Raw genomic sequence first — 24,057 nt, forward strand, 5'->3', positions numbered from 1 at the left:
GTCTATGTGCGCAGAGGGTACATTGCTTATGAGTTAAACAGCCTCCAGCATCACCAGTTGCGGGATGGGACATGTGCTGTAGACTTCCAGTTTATGTTGCCATCATCCCACCCCAACAGGTACCAACAAGAAAACAACACAACGTAACAATACACCATTTCTATTTGAAAGCTTTTTCTTTGTTTGTTTTTGTTTTATGACATTATTTTAGGATTATAATATTCACTGTTATTCACTATTGCTTTGTGATTCCTATTTCAGTCAAAGAAAGGCCATTGACTACATGGGCAATTTCTACAAATGGATTCAAATTGATAAATACTGATAAAATACTCTCTTCAGTTGCATCAGAGACATTATTTATTTACTTATCTTTATTTAGCGCAAAACCATGTGCTTCCAATGATCCACTAAACCAAATCATAATACCGATTTTAAATATATCACTGTATGCCATGTCTAAAGAATGGTTTTGACTTTAACTAAGAGTTTCCCCTCAACCCTCACCTTATTTTTAATGAATGTAACCTGATCATTCATAACACATATAATCATTAAACGTAGCACAGGCATAGAGCGAGCAGTCTTTTAACCAGGGCTATAACTGCTAACTTGGAATGCAGAATGTTTTTTTTTATATATATAATTTTTTTTGACCCAATTAGATATTAACCTGAATGTGCAAAGCATTCTAATGCGTAGAGGTTGAGGCCAAGGTTGTTAATATTCACCTGTCAATCATCTTATTTCAGAGGGAGCAGCCCTACTCTGAGCAGGTAGAGTACAGCTTCTCCCAGCCAGCCAAGCCTCCTGACCCGTCTGTGTATGCCTCGCAGCAATGCATGTTGAATGCACAGTGTTACCTCTTCCTTCCTTCTTATGAAACCATAAACATTTACTAAAGGACTCTTAACAAGTTCTTACTAATTTGTCTTTTTATATATGAATATATTTTAAGATTTTATGGTGACGGGTAGCATTTGAGAGGGGTATGTCTTATTCATGGCATGTTCCTCTTAAAACCTGCAATTTATTTCAATTTGGGGAGCTTGTACTTTCCAAGGTCAAATTTGGATTCATAATTTGTCCATCAATCTCAATCAAACAGAATACAACAATTGCATTCTCTAACAGTTCTTTGTCGTATGAGATGATTCAATTAGAAAAAGAGATTAAATGTGCTTATTCCTATTATGTTACTGGATACGAGCTCATTGGTAATATTAAGTTGCTTTGCAAATAGGTCAAGCAGACATGGTGTAGAATGCTTTCACTGCTCTCTGATGGCTGTAGCTGAGTGTTCCGTGCTGAAGCACACCTGTCCTGCCTGCAGTTATCATTTGCTGTTGGGAACCTCCTATCGCTCACTCATGTGGACTGTTCCTCCATGCCAGGGTTGCTGTCCCACTGAGTAACTCGGGTCAGTTTGAAATGAGGCGTCAGGGCAGTGACCTGTTCCTGGAGGGGGCTCACCTGTCTCCGCCGTGCCAGCGCATGGGCGCCATGGTGGCCTTCAACTGCTTTGAAGACTTCAAAAAGTAAAACAGCTATAATTACATTGCTACTTTGTTTTTCCCATTAAGACCTGAGGCGGATTCTACAAATGTCTTAACAAACGGTTTTCTGAAAAACGTATGTTGTTGAGTGGTTCTCAAACGTTTTCACGTCCAAGACACCCACAATTAAATGTATTTGGCCCCCCGGAAGCAAAGATTTTAGTAAAAAAAAAGTTTGCTTTAAAGTTTAAAATAACACATGCTTTCCTGGTCTTAATGGGTTAGATACAGTATATTTATCAATCTATTTCACTGCACATACTGTACATTTGACAAAGCATGTTACAAATAAAATCTTTGAATCTTGAATAAATATAATGTATACTGTATCTACACACAATGTACAATATTTCTTTATGTATTCTTGTGTTTTACAGAAACTTTGATGAGATACTTTCAAGCTTTGCAGATGACCTGGAGAGTCCACTGTTTTCAGATGCCAGCTCTGGCCTGTATGAGGAGGAGAACGTCAAGGTGAGGATTAGCTGCTTGGTTGGATCTGTTCAATTGTTCTTATTGAACTTTTAATGTAAGCTAAGGATTCCAAATAAGCCTGTTAGCTTCTTCCTTTCTTTGCACAATAACTTGTTTTCTTTTGATATGTATTGTTTCTATGTGCTAATAATTAAACTATGGTAAACTAAACGGTTCTACTTTGTCACGTAATAATCGTATATCTTCTTCAGAACAAGAGGGAAAACCCGATCCACATCATCAATGTGTCCATAAAGTCAACAGACACAGAGGATGATGATGCGCTGGTCACAGCGCTGACAGCCTATGCTCAGTCTAAGGTCAGCATATGATCTTGAGTCTATTTTATACTTTGTCGTATGAAAGGCTCACATTTCAGATCGTGATGTGTTGTTGGCTCGTAGATCAGCTATTTTAGGCGTAGTATAAATTTAGCATTATTATTACATGCTTCATAAATTATGATGATGTGTTTCTACTTTTTCAAGTCAATTTTATTTTGATGATTGATAATAAAATGTATTTTCTCCTCCCAGAAATCAATCCTCTTTGAGTATGGCATCAGGAGGATCACATTTCTTTTTGCACAGAAGGTAAGGCTTTATTGATCAAATGTTTTAATATCAACTTATAAAATAATTATGTTCTGTAATACACATTGTGGTACACCCTGAGTGGATGTCCACACCGGAGGTCCACACAGCGGTCGTATTTGAGTAGGGTTGGTAGACTTTGATTACACTTCAAGTACATTAGAACATGAAAGGAAAACGTCTGCCAGCTACATTCATTACAGAGTCGGTCAATGTTTTGTGAGAGGTTATTCATTGAATTATTTGCACATAATGGTACAGAACTGTGCCATCCACTGATTGTTGGATGTAGTCTGTGTACATTGTGTCTGGAGCAACTTTTAGGATGTAGTCTGTGTACATTGTGTCTGGAGCAACTTTTAAGACGTCACCTGGCGTCACTCAATCTGATCTCCTGATGTAGTCAGGAGATGTCAGTACAAGACAGCTTGGTCTGTAGAAGCCTTAAGTCTCCGTCTGTGTGGCACGGCCCTGGGTTTAACAGCAAGATAAAGAACAGAAAGAGGGCTTATCGCAAGTGTTTACTGGTGCACTGGATATCTGGAGACAAAACACTCTGCTGCCACACTAATCCAACAGTGTTCCTGTTGCTTATATACTGGCTGTTTGAGCAGGGCTAAAGTAATTAGAATGGTCATAACAAAAATAATAATACACCTCACTTTAGCAGTAAAACCATGCCATTGCTTGTCTATTGATAGGCCTATATAACTATAATGCCTTACGTATGGGCAGGTACAAACTGATATTAGATGTTTTTGTGTGTGTGTTATACTTTTTGAAAATTTCAAATATTAATTTATAATGGATTGAAGTCAAAGGATAACTGACTGCTGACTGGGCTGAACCTTACTCAAATTTGGAGTCCTACGTACATCATAGATGAGTCACAGATGACTTGCATCAGAGGCTGGCCTCATGAAGTCGAAATCTCATGTAGATTCCCAAGATCCACATGATTTGAATCGTTTATTCACGATATTGCCGCACGTTAAATATACCTTTGCTATTGCATATTTGATTTGTACTAACCCTGTATTTACTGTGATTGCAACAGAGAGAATTTCCCAAGTTCTTCACCTTCAGAGCCAGAGATGGGGTGAGATAACAACAAGAGTATAGCGATGATGGTAGAATTATAATTTTGTCAGAACTGCAGAAATACTATATACTGTATATAAGGTGAACATGGGTACACTACATATATACAGTATTTGTTCAGAAGTGGTTCGTGGTTATAACCCATGACTCTGCCTGTACATTTCCTCAGTTCCAGGAGGACTGCATCTATAGAAACCTGGAACCAGCCTTGGCCTTTCAGCTGGAGCTTAACCGCATGAGGAACTTTGACCTGACTGCTGTTCCCTGTGCCAACCACAAGATGCACCTGTATTTCGGTGCTGCTCGTGTAGCGGTGGGTGCTGAAGTTACAGACTACCGCTTCTTCATCCGAGCAATCATTCGTCACTCAGACCTCATCACAAAGGTATGAGAGAGTTGTTTGTCCATGTATTGGTCCATTTCGGTGCAAGAAGCAGCACGGCCTCTAGAGGTCACTAGTAGGGCTTTTAGACTGGGGTTGTTTTTTTTCATTGGAAAATCAATGGAAGGTTGATTTACTGTATCTTTTGTTAAAAAAAACCCCCTGTATTTCACAACCAGGAAGCCTCCTTTGAGTACCTGCAAAATGAGGGAGAACGTCTTCTGCTGGAGGCCATGGATGAACTGGAAGTTGCCCGCAGTAACACCACTTTCCGCACAGACTGCAACCATATCTTCCTCAACTTTGTCCCTACAGTCATTATGGACCCTTCCAAGGTCAATGTGCTACTACACAATAACAGTTGGACCAAGCCTACTTAATGCCTGAGTTACACCACATACATGCTCATAACGCATTGCACAGGTGGATATGCTTCTAGATCTGCTACTTACTGTGTAAAACACTGGCACGCAACTAAGTATGAATCAGGTTTAACCCATTTTGGGCGGGAACCCCTTTTGGTGTTTTAAATATTATGTTATAATGTAAAAAAAATTGCAGATCTATAAGCTCATAGCTACGAGCTTGTAGGACTGCTATTTTTGAAAAATCGTGAAAATATTTATTTCAGAGAACTGGAGGATTTAGATTTGGGTTAATGCCGGAGTTATACTTGGGCACGTGGGTGTCGCACACCACATACATGCTCATAACGCATTGCACAGGTGGATATGCTTCTAGATCTGCTATTTACTGTGTAAAACACTGGCACGCAACTAAGTATAAATCGGGTTTAAAGTGTATCACATCGATTTCTGCTTCAAACAACTGCTCCAGGCCGACATTCTCCTTTTCCATCCACATCCTCTCCCCTTCTGGCCTTCAGATAGAGGAGTCTGTGCGTTCCATGGTGATGCGTTATGGCAGCCGGCTGTGGAAGCTTCGGGTCCTGCAGGCCGAGCTGAAGATCAACATTCGACTGACGCCAACGGGGCATGCCATACCCGTCCGTCTGTTCCTCACCAATGAGTCTGGCTATTATCTGGACATCAGCCTGTATAAGGAAGTCACTGACCACAGTTGTGGACAGGTACAAGCCATTGACCAAGTTCGCCCACTACATACAGTGACATACAGTAGCAGCGGTGGTATAGTTCATGTTAATCCATTATGGATGGGAACCCCTTTTGGGGTTTTTACCTTTCAAGAGGGGAACCCGTTCTTGGGTTGTTGTTGCCATGTACAGTATGGTATATATCAACATATGTTTTTGTAATTTCTTTCAGAAAACGTAGGTCAGGTTTTAGAAGGCGTTTTTTTCTGGCATCAGTTCTAAAATTGGCAGGATATTATTTCTCTAACATGTTTGCAGGAGTCTATTTATAATAGGGTCGGTCTATGTGCTGGTTTGTGTGCTTGCAACTAATCTCACAAACCGCTAGGCACCAAAGTGTCTGTGTACACTACCAGTAGGCCACAAACGTACCTCCACAATGTTTTGCTTATTTCTTATTTCTTTATAGTGGAAGTCAATGGGGCTATGATTGGATCGAACCCCTATCAAAAAATGGAGTTATACATCATAGATAATGTCCTGGACGCATTGAAGCCATGCCATTCGCCACGTGATTAGATTTGTGGATATAATGTGTTGATACATTTGAGAAAGAGTGCAATCTAGTTTTCATATAAACATGACAATTACTGAAGGGGAAACTCATCTCCCTCTCCGTTCAGATCATGTTCCAGTCGTACGGAGACAAGCAGGGTCTCCTACATGGCATGATTATCAACACCCCATATGTGACCAAAGACCTGCTGCAGTCTAAGCGCTTCCAGGCCCAGAGTCTAGGCACTACTTACATCTACGATTTCCCTGAGATGTTCAGACAGGTACTGCAGGCTCGCTGAATTAGACATGATTTATTTTTGATCTTTACTGTTTTTGAGCCATGTTTTAATTGCTGTTCTGTAGGCGCTATTCAAGCTGTGGGGTCCAGGGGACAAGTACCCTAAAGATGTGCTGATGTGCACTGAGCTGGTTTTGGACTCCCATGGTCGGTTGGTGCAGATGAACCGTCTCCCTGGGGACAATGATGTGAGATGTTAATCATAATGTCGTCTCACTTTGGATTAAATGTTAAATATTTAATCTGACGCAACCCCATGTGTCGGAGCCACAGCTTTTTATACATTATCCTGCATTCGCCAGGTGGGAATGGTCGCCTTCAGGATGAAGATGAAGACCCCAGAGTACCCAACGGGGCGGGACATCGTCGTCATCTGCAACGACATCACTCACATGATCGGCTCGTTTGGGCCACAGGAAGACGAGCTTTACCTCAAGGCGTCTGAGCTGGCTCGGTCTGAGGGGATCCCCCGCATCTACATTTCTGCCAACAGCGGAGCGCGCATCGGCCTCGCTGAAGAAATCAGACACATGTTCCAGGTGGCCTGGATCGACCCCGATGACCCCTACAAGGTGATGTCATGATGACTCATCACTTATGAAAACAAAGGGAAAGCGGGTTTTCTGCTCATGTCCGCTTTAATGTGTGTGCTAGTCATTTGACGGTAGTTATAGTGACAATAATGCAGACTGGGTCTGCTCACCTGAGGCCCTATTTGAAATAATTAATAGTTGTTGGTAATCTCCGTTTGTCTGAGATGATGGACACTTAACGCGTGTTCTTAATGTTCTCTCCTTTCATCTGTAGGGTTTCAAGTACCTGTACCTGACACCACAGGACTACACCCGGATCAGCTCTACTAACGCGGTTCACTGTCACCACGTGGAGGAGGGTGGAGAGTCCAGGTAAAATAACCCATTCTGACCTGAGATCAGATTCATACGACGTTTCCGCCGGACACACACTGGTCTGATGAACCCATTCTGACCTGAGATCAGATTCTAAAAATGTCAGTCGCTCTTCGATTTTTCAAAAATAGCAGACCTACAAGCTCGTATCGCGCCACTCGGTGGCGCGATATGAGCTTGTAGATCTGCTATTTTTCAATAGCTAAAGCATGACATGATGCCGACACCAAAATGGGTGCCCGGTCAGAATGGGATAAACCCTCCACTGTCGATTGTTGCAAGGCGTTGCGCTCTTGTTCCTGTCAAATCATAAATAATTGGTTTTGTATCTGGCATTTTACACGTTTTCAGGTACATCATTACCGACATCATTGGGAAGGACGATGGGCTTGGTGTGGAGAATCTGCGAGGTTCTGGCATGATCGCCGGGGAGACCTCTCTGGCCTATGACGAGATTATCACCATCAGCATGGTGAGAAGTCATCCCCTGCTTTCTCCCAGTTCCTATTCATCCACCCCTAATCGGCTACCGCTATGTACGTCGTTTCCGTCCAGTCTCTGTGGTACTGAGTCATTTAATTCCCTTTCAGGTGACGTGCCGTGCCATTGGGATTGGAGCCTATCTAGTCCGTCTGGGGCAGAGGGTCATCCAGGTGGAGAACTCTCATATAATCCTGACTGGAGCAGGAGCACTCAACAAGGTTTGTGAAGCTGAATGCTCCTCACTGTCACATGAAAAACATCACCTTTTTTAGAACAAAATAGTCAAATGCAGATTCCATGTTGTTGCTCAGTACAAAACTGTGGTCGATTGACCTGATGATACATTTTCCTTGTTTCTGTGCAGGTTCTTGGACGGGAGGTCTATACATCCAACAACCAGCTGGGAGGAGTACAGATCATGCACAATAATGGAGTCAGTCACATCACTGTGCCAGATGACTTTGAAGGTGTCTTCAACATTCTCAAGTGGCTCTCCTATATGCCAAAGGTGAATGTCTGGTATGTCTGGTTCTATGCGCTACTGTACCAAGCATGGAGATCTCATACAGTCAATGTTGCTCTTATCCTTACAGAACAAGCATTCACCGGTTCCCATTATAACATCTAAGGATCCAGTAGACAGGGATATAGAATTCACCCCCACGAAAGCTCCTTATGACCCTCGCTGGATGCTGGCTGGGAGGCCACACCCCAGTGAGTGCTTTGCCTTAACTTGACTAAATGCTCCTAATAATCTATTAGGCTACATTTGATCCCTCGTTTATTGTCCTGTTATAAATCTCAATGTGTGTCTTTAGCTGTGAAAGGAGCCTGGCAGAGTGGATTCTTTGACCATGGCTCCTTCATGGAGATCATGGACTCTTGGGCTCAGACTGTAGTTGTGGGCAGAGCTCGGTAAGTTTATTTATATATGCCAAGCGTTACATATCCCCTTTTATTTATCACTTTCACCCTGGTTTCTCTATTTTGGGCAATATATCAAAGATTTTGTCTCCATGCAATGCTTGTGGAAGTGCTATTTTCACAGTACAACACCACCGTACAACTAGTATAAAATGGGGCTTAAGTGGTTAATGAATAAATCTCACCGATTTCACTATTGGCTGTAATAGCTTGCCAGCTAATTTATTTATGAATACAGATTAGGAGGAATTCCCCTCGGTGTTATTGCTGTGGAAACGCGCACTGTGGAGCTCACTGTCCCAGCTGATCCAGCCAACTTAGACTCAGAGGCTAAAGTGAGTCAATTCCACTCCTATGTCACATTTCATAAAGGCTGATCATGACAATGTAACGCAGCAGTCTGTGTAATTCCATGAGGTCATAACAGCACACATGTTTTGTGTGCCTTGTCTCAGCTCTTGCAGCAGGCTGGCCAGGTGTGGTTCCCAGACTCTGCTTTCAAAACAGCCCAGGCTATTTGTGACTTCAACCGCGAGCATCTGCCTCTCATGGTGTTTGCCAACTGGAGGGGTTTCTCAGGAGGGATGAAAGGTACAGAATAAGTCAAATTTAGTCGTTCAACAAAATTGACATATTTTGCACCAGCAATTGGTTTCAGTTAAATACCCTTCATGTCATTTTTGTAAGCAATACTTGCGCATTAAGCATAAGTCAGGCTTACAAGATAGTGGAGAAATGCATTCAGAAAAGAGCCTTTTTAAACACTTTTGTCCTGTCTTTTTCAGACATGTATGACCAAGTGCTGAAGTTTGGGGCCTATATTGTAGATGGCCTTCGTCAGTTCCGCCAGCCTGTGCTTGTTTACATTCCACCCCACGCAGAGTTGAGAGGAGGCTCCTGGGTGGTGATCGACCCAACCATCAATCCTCTGTGCATGGAGCTCTATGCTGACAGGGAGAGCAGGTGCATCAAACGGCTTCTTTGCCAATGATTAAAACCGAATCTTATCTAGGGTTGGTTCACGGAACCAGTTCCACCATTGATAAAATCTGAAATGGTGAATAACCTACCCCTGTCTTTGTGTCTCTGTACCTGCTCCTGCTGTGCTCTATCCAGAGGTGGAGTGTTGGAGGCTGAGGGCACTGTGGAAATCAAGTTCAGGAGGAAGGACCAGCTGAAGTCCATGAGAAGGCTGGATTCAGAATATGCCAGTCTGTCTGAACAACTAGGTAAAGATTTATATGTTTGTCTTATTTATCGCACACTTGATTACCATGAATATCATGTCCATAATCTTATTACTGGAGATTATGTCATAATAACAATCTCTTCTGTTCTGGTCAGGTAACCCTGAACTATCAGACAAACAGCGAAAAGAGCTGGAATCCAAGCTGAAGGCTAGAGAGGAGTTCCTGCTGCCCATCTACCATCAGGTGGCAGTGCAATTCGTGGATCTCCATGACACCCCAGGCAGGATGCAAGAAAAGGGGGTCATCACTGTGAGTGTTACATGATTAGCCCATTCTGACCGGGCACCCATTTTGGTGTTAGCATCATGTCGTGCTTTAGATATTTAAAAATAGCAGATCTACAAGCTCATATCGCGCCACCGAGTGGCGCGATACGAGCTTGTAGGTCTGCTATTTTTTGAAAAATCGAAGAACGACTGACATAGAAACATAGCTTTTTCAGAAAACTGTCAGGATGTAGAAGACGTTTATAGAATCTGATCTCAGGTCAGAATGAAAACTGTCAGGATGTAGAAGACGTTTATAGAATCTGATCTCAGGTCAGAATGGGTTAGGGCACAGTCAATACAATACATGTTTATGATTGGAATCGCATGTATCTCACATCCTTTTTGTCTTATTCCATAGGACATTTTGGATTGGAAGAATGTGCGGAGCTTCTTCTACTGGCGACTGCGGCGCCTCCTATTGGAGCAGGTGTTGAAGTGTGAGATTCTCCAGGCCAACAAAGACCTCAGTGATGGACACATGCAGTCCATGCTGCGACGTTGGTTTGTGGAGACAGAGGGAACTGTTAAGGTATGTCAAACATAGAATAGTATTGAGACAGCAACCTGACCCGTGCTGATGATGAGATAATGTATTTATATTTTTCCACCTTTATTTAACCAGAATTATCACCATTAAGATTTAAAATATATATATTTTTTTTTGGAGGAGTCGTCGTGGCCAAGACAGGCAGTAGCACAATGAACTAATTAAACCCTATACTTCATTGACCGGTTCACCAGAGCTCTGTACTTTGTTCCTGCTCTACACCAAAACAAAGGAGACACATTTAAATGGAATAATTCATACTTCAAAAGAAAGTTCATTTCATAACTAATTAATTCAGCAATGTATTCCATGCCGAAGTGGTGGCCACTGGCCAGAACTTTGTTTGTTTTTTATTAAAAACACAGTTTTAGTTAATTATGTCTTATGTCATGTGTAATGTAGACATTGTGTGTAGATAAGACAGCTACCCAAAATGGGGCCAGAATACAAAGTTGATCAAATGAATGATAAAATAATTGGTATTTTTTACTGCAATACTTGCTGTGTATCTAACTATCAATGCTGATTTGTTGTTTTGCCCTATTGCTCATGTTCTATTTCTAGCGCCTATCCCTCCATTTTGTTATTGTTCTTGTATCACCTAGGCCTACCTTTGGGACAGTAACCAAGCTGTTGTAGAGTGGCTTGAAAAGCATTTATCAAAAGAGGATGGCACACGATCAGCCATCCGTGAGAACATCAAGTACCTGAAAAGGGACTACACTTTGAAACACATCCGCAGGTAGATACACACACACACACACACACACACACACACACACACACACACACACACACACACACACACACACGTGGATAGTGCAGGGAAACATTTATTATTATGGCTATAGATAAGTAAACACAGTGTTTCTCTGGCAAATACATGGTCAATACACACAATGGACCAAGTGTAGCAATATGGAATGGAAAAGTAATTAAACCCCTCATTATTTTTCTTAAGTTTGCTAAATTCAACACACCAGTACTTATTATCATCGATACAATCGATTATTTGCATTGCAAAACGATTCAATAGAAATTATTTCATTTGTATTGCAAAATAATAAGTTACGATACAAAGTCAAAAGATACCATATGTTGCTGTTCACATATACTTTTAATGTTGTAATTAAAACCGATGCAGTTACCATATCGTTACACCGTACCGTATCGTTACACCCCTATTATGATGTTTCCATTTGTAAAAGCAAAAGGAAAGGGTCTTGTTTGTGTAGAAACAGGAACTTGGTTTGGCCCTTCCCTTTCTTAGTCCACTTCTTCCCGGGTGCTTCTGTGTTTACTCCTACTAACAACAACACTACATGTTTAGGGCAGTGGTGCTACTGCTGTTAGCATAATCTGATTTGAGAAATGATGTTGTTAACCCATTCTGACCGGGCACCCATTTTGGTGTCAGCATCATGTTATGCTTTAGCTATTTAAAAATAGCAGATCTACAAGCTCATATCGCGCCACCGAGTGGCGCGATACGAGCTTGTAGGTCTGCTATTTTGGAAAAAAAATCGAAGAACGACTGACATTTTTAGAATCTGATCTCAGGTCAGAATGGGTTCGTCAGACCAGTGTGTGTCCGGCGGAAACCTCGTATGAATCTGATCTCAGGTCAGAATGGGTTTTAATAATGTTTTTTTTTGTCACAGCCTGGTGGAGGACAACCCTGAGGTAGCCATGGACTGCATCATTCACATGAGCCAAAACATCTCTCCATCCCAGCGGGCAAAGATCTCCCATCTGCTTGCAACTATGGACAGCACAAGTTAAACCGGCAGGCAAAATTAGCCTGCAGGTAACAGTTGAAGTGTTACCTGCTTTTCTTTCTCAGATGTTTAACCGATGGAATAAATTACAAAGTATGCCAAAAAAGAAGATTGAAAAAAAAAAACTCAGGATAATAACAAGGGCTACAAATTGCGAACAAATGTTTTCGCAATTGCCACTGTACATGACATTAAATCTCTGCTGTCTACAACAGCAAAGAGTCATACGGTCAGTCACCTACAGACTACAGTCCCTGAATAAGCAGCACTCGTCTGGGCTACAGTCTATCCTACAGCATTTCATTGGTTGCAACGTTGCATGTGTACATACTCCATGTCATATAATAAAGATGTGTGGAGGGGTAAATGTGCCTTATAAGTAGTGTACAACTTCTTATATTGTTAGTTAAATGCTGCTGTCTTTCACTAGTGTAACAAAGTTTTCATAGGTGGGTGCTGATACTTTTTTTAATTGTGTGTTGGTGAAACATTATATTTGATGTAGCCAACAAATAAAAGACCACGCGATGACTGGATCTTTTGTACTACAGAGAAATTAAATATTTAATTTTGTATTATCTTTATCGTTGGTTTTAGGACGAGGGTAATAAGTCATTGTGAAACCACTGGTCCTAGAGCTATAACTAGAAACTTAGTTGTGACATTTCATTTATGCATTAAATGTTCGTAACGGTATTATGTTAAATCTCATTGTGACAGGTAAAATAATTTTCTATGTACTTATCCAGTGTTTGTGCTGTTATCATTTTCATATGTCATTACATTTTTGACAATGGACTGCATTGTCCATCTTAGTTTTTATTTTCAATGCCATTTAATTTCAGTTTGTTTATGTCTAAGTCTCTTAGAATCCGTTGGGATCCAAATTATATAAAATATGGGAGAGGTTTTCCACACCATGTCTTAGAACGTTTCTTCTATTTTTGATTTGTAATTTATAAAGTATAGACACTGACTATGATTATTTGGTGACGCCAAGAATGTAAAAACGATACTAGTAATGTATGCAAAATCTCAGCTCTACTGTATTTCGCCTTAACAAGCTGCTTGTTAATAAATGTGATTCTGAACTGTTTTTGGCAAAAGAAACATATTTTATTTATTTTTTACCCATTTAGTTTTTATTATGGGCAAGTCACTGACCATAATGTACATCCTGACATTCATAAATGTTAATCACAGAGTGAAATGTGTAGAATCAGGAGATGCTAGGTAACCACTCACACAAAGTAAAGTAGTGGCACACATTTGCAATTTGGAAGAAGTGGGTAAATGCAGTTGAAAGAAAGCTTTTCTGTGGAAATAGAGATTAACATTCAAATATATACAGTAAAACATTTGATAGAATCATCACTCCTCTAGCTGAATTTTCTTTTATAAATATAAATAAAACATCACAGTAATTCTGTCTAGCACAAGACAATGGACAAGGACCTACATGAATGACAGGATGTATACACAGAATGAATAGTACAAAGGTTGGTGGATAGCAACTTGATCGTAATCCTCCACACAGGTAGTTTTTAAGTTTACACAGGCTTCGCTTGGCAAAGTTATACATGTGTATTTTTTCACATACCCAATAGCTTTTTTTTATCCCCAATTAAAATTGTCATCTTGATTTAGTTTTTTACCTTTCCCTTGATATTTCCTGGATTCGCTGTTATCCAGGTAACAGTATCCACTCCAGTCATTTATATTATTATGCTGGTACAACAAATGCCGGGATTGGAATTCCTTTGTGGACATCCATGCATATCCATAGATATCGGAATCATTTTGATTCTTCAAAAACATAAAAGGTTCGTAATGCATGATAGTTAAAGCTCCCGGCATATTTTTCATCTGGTTTTAAAGCAGGGCAATGGGCTTGCTGTTGGTTGGTGTGCCCATGTACTGAGACGAGAGGGTGTCCAGGCCCAGGGCAGTGTAGGTAGTGTAGAGGCCTGTCACTTGTACATCCGAAAGAGGCAGGCTTCCTCCACTAGAAGCAGGAGGAAGATTCATTGTTCCCAGGTCACAGTCTGATAGGCGAAGGGGTGAGTTACTGAAGGTGCCCAGTGCATCCAGGTTAAAGCTATCATCCTTCATCTCCTCCCATAGATTACCTGAGGAGACAATAGCACAGGTACTGTAAGTGTCTGGACTCTAGCTCAGGAAAACAGTATGGATGTGTCAGATTTATGAGATGATTTGGGACTTAGCAAACATTTAACCAACAAACTGCAAACAAATTTTAAACTGAGAAAAGACCACACCTTGTAGAGCAAAGTCCATGATACTGGGGTCCAATGCATCCACCTCTGTGTTTGTATCACCATGGAGACCATAGCCCACTTGCTGGGCAAGTGGGCTATGGGAATGGTCAGCTACTGTGTGGAGCGGAGGAGTCTGAGCAGGGGCTGGAGACAAGGGCGCCAGGCGGGCCTGAGCCTGGAGTTGGGCTTGAAGGTGATGATGTTGGTGCATGGGTAAGCACTGCAGGGACAGGGTCACCATAGGCTGGGGCTGCATCTGGGTTGGGACTGACAGGGGAAGGCCAGTTGGGCAGTTGGGCACCCGTGTCATACCTGGCTCCATAGCCTTACGTCTGCAGTTCTCTGGACGGTCTGTAATCAGTTTGTCCAACTCATCTGCAAGGAAAAATGTAACAGTACTAGATCTATCAAACTGACAGACAACCATTGTCTAGTAACTAGACAACTTACATAATGAGAATACGGTAACTAGACTCTAGTTACCGTATTCTCATTATGTAAGTTGGTAATTGGCTTGTGGATGGATCTCTGAACTTTCTCACACATTGTTTGGGTATAAGACCTGATTACATTCAAAATCAAATTCTGACCAGGGTTAGCCATGCTGCGGCGGATTGCTGGGAGGTCCTTGCGTTTCCACTTCTGCATCTCTTCTTCCATCTTGTCAATTTTGGCAGGGTTGAGTGCCCACAGACATCCCTTTCGGGATGAGCCACTCATCTTGTTCTCCACTTTCTCAAAGCATTTGTTAAGCGACAGGTTATGCCTGACTGAATTCTTCCATCCATCTGGTGCAGTCTACAATGAAAAGAAAGACAGATATTTTAATTAAATGAAATCACCTCACTTGTTTTGGGGTTTGTGCTTATAGCAACAGAGATGTCATTTTGTTTTACCTTAAAATAAGGAAAATGTTCCTTCATAAAGCTATAGATCTCACTGACGGGGAGGCTGCCTGTTTTGCTGTTCTTCAAAGCCATCGCAATCAAACAGCTGAAGAAAATTCATCAGGAAAGATGAATAATTGTTATGCCATTTCTCCTATGTGGAATTTATTCATGATATATTTTGAGGATTGTTAAGGCTCACCTATAGGAGTAGATTGGTTTGGGGAAAGACTTGGGCTGCAGATCCTGGTTTTGTGGAGCCAGGCGAGGTTGCGTGAATAGACTTTGGTTGTTGAAAGATACATTGCTATAAAGTCCAGCAGGTGAACACTTGGAGAAAGGAAATTAAGACAATTGATGATTGGCATTCTCTATGCTGATTTGAGATTACAGAAGCAATAAGGCAGCAACAAGTGCTTCAACTTAAAGGCAAGCTATGTGAGGTACCTGTTGTCCAGCTTGAGTTAAAGAGAACACTTGCTGGGGTGTAGGCTGGTAGGCTGAGGTAGAACATTGGTATCCTGGGGAGGGCTGCCCGTTCATGGAATATGGAGACATCTGTGGAAATTTGCCCAAAAATGTTAATGTCAAACATTATTGTACAAAATCCACTTTAAAGAAATGAGCCATGCAAGGCTGTTACAACTCACACTTCCACTATGGGCATTGATGACATTGATTCCTAGGGGGCTGTGCTGCATGTTGCTCTGGAGATGGATCATTGAGCTTTGTCCTCCAGTCATGGTCATATTGTTCAGTTGAGCTGTAAGATATTTTTTATTAGATTATAATGTTTTTAGTTTATATTGGTTTATATCAGCTTTTGCCAATTGCAAGGACAGTTTTTGTTTTCTATTAGCATTTATCTATGGGCAGCTCTGTCTCTGCTTATCTGTTTTTGTTATTTGCTATGTTCCGTTTGTTATATTATATTGTATCACCATATCGTGTCATCCTCACCTGTCTGTTGGTCCAACAGGCTTCCCTGAGAGGGCCCGTTGCTGTGGCCTCGACTATCAACCATCTGCTGCAGCCGGGGGACATCCACGGAGGTGAGCCATGACAGAGACTGCAGGTCCCCTGGGAGGTCCTCGTCTCTCAGCTGGGAGGGGTCTGTGGTCAGAAGCCTGGATGTGGTGGGGTGTGTAGGAAGGGTGGGAGGGGTTGGCAGCCAACAGCTTAGACACACAGACTACAAGTGGAATTTAAATCTAAACACTTCACAGAGCATTTTGTTATTCACAGTCAAAGCCACTGTAATGAGCCCAAAGCTAGCGAAGGAGAGGTGAAAGCGTCTCAATTGAGCCATGTATTAGCCGTGCCATGCCAAGGTTTGCCATAAGAAGATTACGTGTTGTTACACAGCAACAGTATACATCAACAATGCAGGGTATTATTAACATTACAGTAAAAAAAATATATATATATTTTTAATTCCTGTTAAATGAAACATTTTGTCAAGTAATTCATTTTGTGTCGTAGGGATAATTTCCCAAGCAATATATAGTTATATATTACAAAAATAGAAATAAAAATAAAAGTGCCAAGAAGATGAATAAATGTGGGATCAGGTCTGATCATCTCTCACTCATTACTTAAGCAGCAGGGGCTCAAAGAAAAATAAAGAAAAGACAGGAATCCTCTTGAATGCTCTCCAGTCCTCTGCACACACTTTACTGTAGAGGGGTTTAGTAATTGGGGTCGCTATGACAACACACACACTATTCAGTTACTTTATGGGTCTCTGGACAGTGAGTAGTAGCACCCCCCCCCCCCCCCCCCCCCCCCCACACACACACACACACACACACACACACACGCACGCACATACACAAAATCCCAAATAAAGAAATCTACCCTGTGTCAGGTGACCATGGTCCCGTTGTAACCATTGGCTGAATCATAAGTAAACAGCCTAGGGGGATCGTTTGAAACATGGGACAGCAGCACATGTTGCCTGCAACAGTTGGCCTTGTCTATTGAAAAATGATCACCTATTGTGTCCCAAACGACAAATCTGCCCAGTGGCACGTGTCTCCATTGTCTTCCCCAGACCCTTCCTTGATTGTCTCTACCGTTTTTCTCCTTAACCAGCCCTTGCATTAATCTGTTGGAATGACAGGCCTCACACAAGAGGGACAAATAGGATGCCATCTGCTTCCCTGTCCCTTTCCAGTCTCCATCTACACTGGCCCCAACCCATCCCCCTTCAGTCCCCATCCCCCTAATGGGGGAACCAACAGAGAATCTAGACCAGAGGGGGTGTCTGTGTTGTTGGGGGTCAGGCCTCAGTGCTTACTCCCTGTACCATCCAAAATAAATGACATCATTGCAGCCAGGAATCAGCACATGTCCATAAACAAAATGGGCTATAGTGAGAGATTTTTAATTATTGGCTGTTCAAATCGTTGTGAAAGAACTAACATGGTCTCTCTCTCTCTCTCTCTCTCTGTCTCACTTGAATGTCAGGTGAGTTTTATATCATCTCTGACACGCATTGTTCAAGAAATAATTTTATAAAAAATATCGAAAAGAGTTGAATAATGCAGAAGTAAAAAAGAACATATTGTTTTTTTTATGATGGAATATAAAAGACATACAGTTTTAGAAGGTTGAGGATATTCTATGAATTAAACCAAATATGTTTTACTATTAAAAGCAGCTTCTTGTTTTATATTGATCACTTAAGAAGGAGACTATTATCTTGTTTGATAGGACCATTCATCATTTTATGAATGTCCCGCATGGCAAAAGACAATATGTTTTTGCTTGTTGTTATGGCTTATGGGTACACTTCTCCAATGCCAAAACATACGGTAAAGAAATTGCTCAATGATGCAACACATGTCTCTCGCCATATCCAGTCAGAAGTTTTCCCAGAGTTTCAACAACACTAAATATTGCACCTCCTCCTTCTTCTCCCCCACACACCCTCTTTCTCCCTCTCTCTGTCCCTCCTTTTCTAATTGGGAACCACTTCTTCATACTGGTGACCCGGAGAGCCCCCTCTCTCCCCAGCCGGCAGCCCAAGAGGCTCAGGCTCTCCGTGTGCCGACAGCGGGAGTGTAAACAGAGCTGATGGTTTCTGACAGATCCATTCAGACTGAAAATCATTTATTCTGCAGTCTTTTTCTTTCTCCTTTTTCATGCAACCCCTTGCACACAAAAAGAGCTGTCTATCTACCTTTAGATTTAACATTGTGAGGTTACACAATTTGTTCCATGACACTTTTGGAAACACCTTTTGGGAATTTGATTACCATAAATATGCCTTTTCTTTTGTATTCTGGTCTGTTTTAATCCTGAGTGTGTTTGAAGATATGCAGGCAGGGTAATTCAGTCCAGTTTGGCCAACAAATATTTTAATAATGTTCCAAAGTCCAATAACAAGAGACGTACCTGTAGTCTTGAGGAGATGGGTGATGCCCAGCATTCTCAATTATTCCTGACATCCTGGTTGAAATCCCAGCTTCTATCATTTCCTATTTATTTACGATACCTCTGAAATCAAATAAAGAAAATGTAACAGTTTAGGTCAAGCCTTCAATGAGAGGTACAACTGAAATGAACGGCCTGTACATGACAGTGTTTTCATATTGCTAATATTAATATATGAACAAACAAAGAGGTAGGAGCGCACACCAATAGTGGGGAGGTGCTGACCAGGGGAGACAGACTTGAAAAAAGGAAGGAGAGGTCGCAAAACTCGTAGTCACGATGCAAAAAAACCTTCCGAAACCGAAACGTTGGTCATAATTTAAAAAATTGCATCGTGACTAGCTCTCCTTCCCTTTTTCTAATTTTAATTTATGAAAATAAATAAATAAACATTGTGGCCATAATAAAATGGCAAATAAACACACTGAACATACAAGTATATACCAGGATTAGTATAGTATGTGTGCGTGCGTGCGTGCGTGCGTGTGTGTGTATATATATATATATATATATATATATGCAAAGCACCTGACGAAGCCTACATGGCGAAACGCGTTGTGCAAATAAAGCAATGAAGCAAAAATGTGCTTGATTATATATATATATAATATATATATATATATATATATATATATATATATATATATTAACAAGCACATTTTAGTAGGCTATATTTCAAATAATAGGCCCTATAGGTTACGGTTGTTTCAGCATTGCTTTGTTATAGGATGTAGTATGACTGTATGAATGCTTATTGCTCCCTTAAACTTCTGTAATTTAAGCCTATTTATATGATGAAATGTAACTTGGCTTAATCAAATGTGCATATCAACAGATGCATTCAAAATAATATGATTGCATTCAGTTCACCCAGGTTAGAATGACAATAAGATAAAGTATTCATCAATTCTTCCCAGCCTAAATCATTATAAAATTACAATTGCCCTGTGTTAATTAACATAACAATGCCATAACAAAAATATTATTCTGAAGGAAAGAGACAAAAACAACATATCACCTGCCGTAGATGATATTGAAGAAAGAGTGAGCCGTTCGCGTGCCCCTGTACTGTATCTTGACTGTGCCGCACTTGATTCACCAAAACCGTTTTTAAATTTCCCTCTCTGGAGCTGTCCAGCACTCTGTCATGCGCAGTAGCCTTCCCACTTCAACCGAGGTTCCAGTCGCTCAAGGGGCAGGGAGGGTCCCAACTGTTTGACAGCTGCTGTAAATGCAATGCTGCTGCGGTGCTGCAGGTGCACTAGGCTACTCGAGGAAATTGACACTTTTCCCTCATATATACTCCATCTATACTTCACATCTATACTCTACATATAGTATTGTAGGCCTAACACAAAAAGCGTCTCGGTTCGCGCAGTACTCTTTTGCATATGGTTCTCTTGGTTTGTTATTGTCACTGTGGTGATCTTCACCAATGTAATCCAGTCCAGGCGTCCACAGTTTACAGAGAAAGCTCAGTCAAAGTAGGGTATTTTTCATCCATCCGTTTGGTCATTTTCGATCAGAATCCTATATATTCGACTGGTCACATGGGCCGACTAGGTAACTGATATATATTATGAATGATCTCTTGCGGAGTTACGCAAGTTGCGTATCATGAGTTGTCCTACAGGTGCGTGCGTGCGTCTCTCTATACTGCAATAAAAAAATCAGGCCAACTTTGCACGGCTTTTGAGTTTTGAGTAACAAGGTAACAAATCGCTATTCGAAATATTGGCTTAAAAAAGCTTTCATCGACTGTGCTCATTAAAAAGAAAGGAAAAATAACTAAAAAACTAATCAAAACATAGCCTACAATAGAGGTTATCCATTTTCTTCCACAGTGTTCCTGACTGCGTAGCTTAATTCCAAGCGGGGTCCCTGTCAGATGTGACTGTGAGTCGCTACTACACTAGCTACTTGTGGCGTCTGTGTGTGAAATGAATGTGAACTTTTTTAGGGAAGTGCTTGTAGATAATTTGCTTCCCGCCGCTGCACCCGCGTCTTGCTCCGCTCAACAGTGGGAAAAGAACCGGGGTGGCGCGTAGGGGAGGGGGGGGGGGGGCTGCAAGACTCATGCCTGACAATTAGGCTAAGGCGACAAAGCTAACACTTGTCAAGAAGCATATATAGCCTACCTTATGCTTATGAGGTTCTCTTCAATAGTGACAGGCAAACTACATTTGTAGGCTACTATATGGCTATTAGGCTAATCTATAGGCTGAGTTAATAACCGCCACTTTTAACACCATAACATGCTTAATTTTGATGGACAACAGATTACTGAGATATGTGCATGCTTCAGGCCTATGCAGAATGGGATATAATATAATAGGCTAATAGCCTATAAGAAGTAAATTTTTTAAAGAAGTTTGCAACCGGAAATTAAAGTGAAATTCCTTGAAGTCTGTGGGGAAAGAGCCAATGACAGCAGTGTCAACCTCATGGGACACTACAGATGGTAAACCGCCCTGTCACAATGGCACAATCAATGATTACATGCATGAACGTAACGGACAAAAATAAGACCATCCCCAAGAACCAGATGCTGTAGCCTGTAGGTCCTAGAGACCGTTCCTATTTGTGTTCTAATTCAGATTTAGGCTAATTCTTAATCAGTTGGTGCATATATTATAACCTATTTCAAGTATATGCCTATTTTACAGGTGAAGTTTCGAGGTGAACAGAAAAAGGGACAATGAAAATAATAATAATAAAATGCCTATTAATTGTAAGTAGTTGTGATAGGCTGGACAATGATACAAATGTATAGCACCTGTTGTGATGGCAGTGTTCACTCAGTTCTCTGCATTCAAGTAAAGACTCAACCTGGAGAGCAGAGGAGGACTGCCCACAGCTCAGCATCACATAGTACTCCTCTGTCATCACTGTTCAGGACTGCAGTAACAGCAAACAATGGAATTGCAGTCTGAGGGAGGATCAATGTTTGTGGACTATATATGTTTTTTGTCTTATACAAAGTGTTTACTAAAAACACATCATGGCCCCTCTGAGAATGAGGTCACTTCACCCCCTAATCTACTCTCCAGGGCCAGGCAAAGAGACAGTGTCCCCCCACCCAGAACGACATGTCACCCAGAGCGACCTCCTGGCCACAGATAAGGAAGCTGCTGTCAGCCATGCTTAGCCAAGGTGCAGAGCCTTTGTTTCTCTGATGAAGTTTTTATCCTGATAGGATAGGAAGTGGCCCAAAGACTTTGGGCTGCCCTGTCAGAGGTTAATCAGAAGATTAAACTAATGTAATAGTACTCAGAAGGACTTATAAGTGTGACAATGACAAGCCATGATAATTGTGACAAACCGTCAATAATGACCAATTAATTGTATAGCCTACATGTCAATAAAGTATTAAATCAATCAATCAATCATGTAGGATTGTCTTTTTATTGTAGGCCACCATATTATCATGCTCAAGTGTGTAGGAACTGCCAATAGTTATATTTTATTATTATAGTATTATATTATAATCTTTATTGTCCCGAAGGATATTCGTCTTCACAGACTGAAGACGATCATCCTTCGGGACAATAAAGATTATTATTATTATTATTATTATTATTATTATATTAGACTATGTTATAATCACTCAACAACAATTAACAAGTGTAAAAGAAAGAAAAAACATTAGGCTCTGCAAAAGTCAAGACACCAAAAGACACCTTTAACAAGAATGAGCAGCACATAATACAGACTGTACACCAGCTATCAAAACGTTGAATAATAAAATCACACCTGTGTGAAGTGAGGAGTGCTCTTATCATCATACATCATCATACTACATTATACTACATCATACACATCATATATCAAATCATCACAAATGTCATTCAGCCAATCACAATTTGCGTCTTCACTTTTCTGTCCTCACTTTTGTCTTCAATGTTTGTGGAACATGGAAACATGGACATGGAAAGCCTAAAGCTGTCCATTCAGACAGACAGACAGACAGACAGACAGTGGCTGAGCTTCAGGGAATTTCTATTGACTGACTATTACTATTATGCTATTACGCCACCAAAATGTGGAATGCCCTAACAGCCATCAAAAAGTGCGACTCCCCACCGTCCTGCAAAGCAGCCATAAAAGAGCAATTTGCAACTGGACTTGGAGTCTTTTAGCTTGCCAAAATAAATTACACCCACAGTTTTTCTGTAAATTTAGGCCTACGTTTACTGCTGTATTGATGATCTGATTGATGATCTCTTGTATAGTATTGTATGTCTTTATGTGTTATTTTAGCATTATTGTATACGCACTATAGTACTGTATGTAAATGTCGGAATTGAGGTGAATGGTGCACCTACTGCACCATTCATGTGACCTAGCCACATGACCAACAGGAAGTACAAAAGCATTGTTCCTCCTAGTAGAGAGCCATTTTGACTCTGCTGCAGGACCTGGTGTTTCCGTCTCACAGAGTGAAGCATGGTAGGCCAAAGCTGTTTGTTGCGGCTAATACTGCTATAATGGCATTTGTTTGGTAGAGCACATGCCACGTTTGGCCATTGTTTTAGCACTTTAGTCTGTATCACTATTGTTTTATTTGACCTTATTTAAATGTATTTATTTCTTTATTCCAGTCTTCAAATGAATTCTTAAATACACTGAAGTGATGTGATCTGCTGCTGTGCTTAAAGACATTGAGAGACTGGTAAAACAGTATATATATTCTATGCACTGCATGCATTTGTGTAGTTAAATGCAACTCTTTAATATCACTTCACTGTCTTCTCTTATAGCTGTGAGGCTGTTGATGTCCCCCCTGCCCTTGCCCTTACATTGATTGCACTGTTCACTGCAAATCAAAGTAGGTTTTATTGTTTGTTCTTTTAATAATGATTCGAATAGTGTTTGTGTACTACTAGGGCTGGCACTAATATGTTTTTATGTTTCCTTAAAGGGACCAGTCCAGCCACTGTTTTATCCTTTTGTTTTGTTTATTTGAGTTGATTTGGACATTTTAGGCATATTTGATTATGTTCTTACTGACTGGCTTGTTTTAATTGTTTCTCTCTATTTATGTTACAGAGTAACCTTGTTAAAGTCCGCCTGCTGCACACGGCACTTTTCTCTTCTGTTGGGACTGCACTGTGGGACATTTGGATTTTATTGGTGTGTATTTGTTAACCCCCTGCACTGCATGTTTTGTATTGATTTTATTGTTTGATTTTAGTTAGTTTTGGTGCTAGGCCTGTCCCCTTTCCTTCCCTAACTTCGAGTTTATTTCACTGTGCACGGGCCGACCCGCCCTTCCCTA

General features: G+C 40.9%; 2 protein-coding genes across 5 annotated transcripts in view; one reads left to right on the forward strand and one right to left on the reverse strand.

The window, feature by feature from the left end:
- acacb (acetyl-CoA carboxylase beta) overlaps positions 1-13,265 on the forward strand; it is a 31,804-nt gene extending 18,539 nt beyond the window's left edge. For 3 of the 4 annotated variants that reach the window (XM_083784484.1, XM_083784487.1, XM_083784486.1), the window contains 27 exons: positions 1-119; positions 753-776; positions 1,395-1,538; positions 1,934-2,030; positions 2,243-2,350; positions 2,567-2,623; positions 3,681-3,722; positions 3,894-4,109; positions 4,286-4,441; positions 4,993-5,196; positions 5,844-5,999; positions 6,082-6,204; positions 6,319-6,588; positions 6,824-6,921; positions 7,276-7,396; positions 7,515-7,625; positions 7,772-7,915; positions 8,001-8,121; positions 8,226-8,322; positions 8,570-8,666; positions 8,787-8,922; positions 9,117-9,294; positions 9,448-9,560; positions 9,676-9,830; positions 10,209-10,379; positions 11,003-11,139; positions 12,059-13,265. In XM_083784484.1, coding sequence (XP_083640610.1) covers positions 1-119; positions 753-776; positions 1,395-1,538; positions 1,934-2,030; positions 2,243-2,350; positions 2,567-2,623; positions 3,681-3,722; positions 3,894-4,109; positions 4,286-4,441; positions 4,993-5,196; positions 5,844-5,999; positions 6,082-6,204; positions 6,319-6,588; positions 6,824-6,921; positions 7,276-7,396; positions 7,515-7,625; positions 7,772-7,915; positions 8,001-8,121; positions 8,226-8,322; positions 8,570-8,666; positions 8,787-8,922; positions 9,117-9,294; positions 9,448-9,560; positions 9,676-9,830; positions 10,209-10,379; positions 11,003-11,139; positions 12,059-12,179 — 3,516 coding nt within the window. In that variant the 3' untranslated portion in view covers positions 12,180-13,265. The remainder of the gene's footprint in view (positions 120-752; positions 777-1,394; positions 1,539-1,933; positions 2,031-2,242; positions 2,351-2,566; positions 2,624-3,680; positions 3,723-3,893; positions 4,110-4,285; positions 4,442-4,992; positions 5,197-5,843; positions 6,000-6,081; positions 6,205-6,318; positions 6,589-6,823; positions 6,922-7,275; positions 7,397-7,514; positions 7,626-7,771; positions 7,916-8,000; positions 8,122-8,225; positions 8,323-8,569; positions 8,667-8,786; positions 8,923-9,116; positions 9,295-9,447; positions 9,561-9,675; positions 9,831-10,208; positions 10,380-11,002; positions 11,140-12,058) is intronic. The other variant, XM_083784485.1, reaches the window with a different exon arrangement.
- A 782-nt stretch (positions 13,266-14,047) lies between these two features.
- On the reverse strand, positions 14,048-18,910 carry foxn4 (forkhead box N4; the record flags this gene model as incomplete). Its single annotated transcript, XM_083783582.1, has 9 exons — positions 18,741-18,910; positions 16,302-16,468; positions 15,992-16,104; positions 15,789-15,899; positions 15,544-15,671; positions 15,351-15,447; positions 15,045-15,252; positions 14,455-14,829; positions 14,048-14,304 (listed from the first exon to the last, which is right to left on the reverse strand). Exons 1-9 carry the CDS (start codon positions 18,818-18,820, stop codon positions 14,048-14,050), a joined length of 1,536 nt encoding a protein of 511 aa, XP_083639708.1. The 5' UTR covers positions 18,821-18,910.
- Positions 18,911-24,057: the final 5,147 nt, after the last annotated feature.

The sequence above is a fragment of the Protomyctophum parallelum genome (genome assembly GCF_964188405.1).
Source record: "Protomyctophum parallelum genome assembly, chromosome: 15".
Classification (NCBI taxonomy): Eukaryota; Metazoa; Chordata; class Actinopteri; order Myctophiformes; family Myctophidae; genus Protomyctophum; species Protomyctophum parallelum.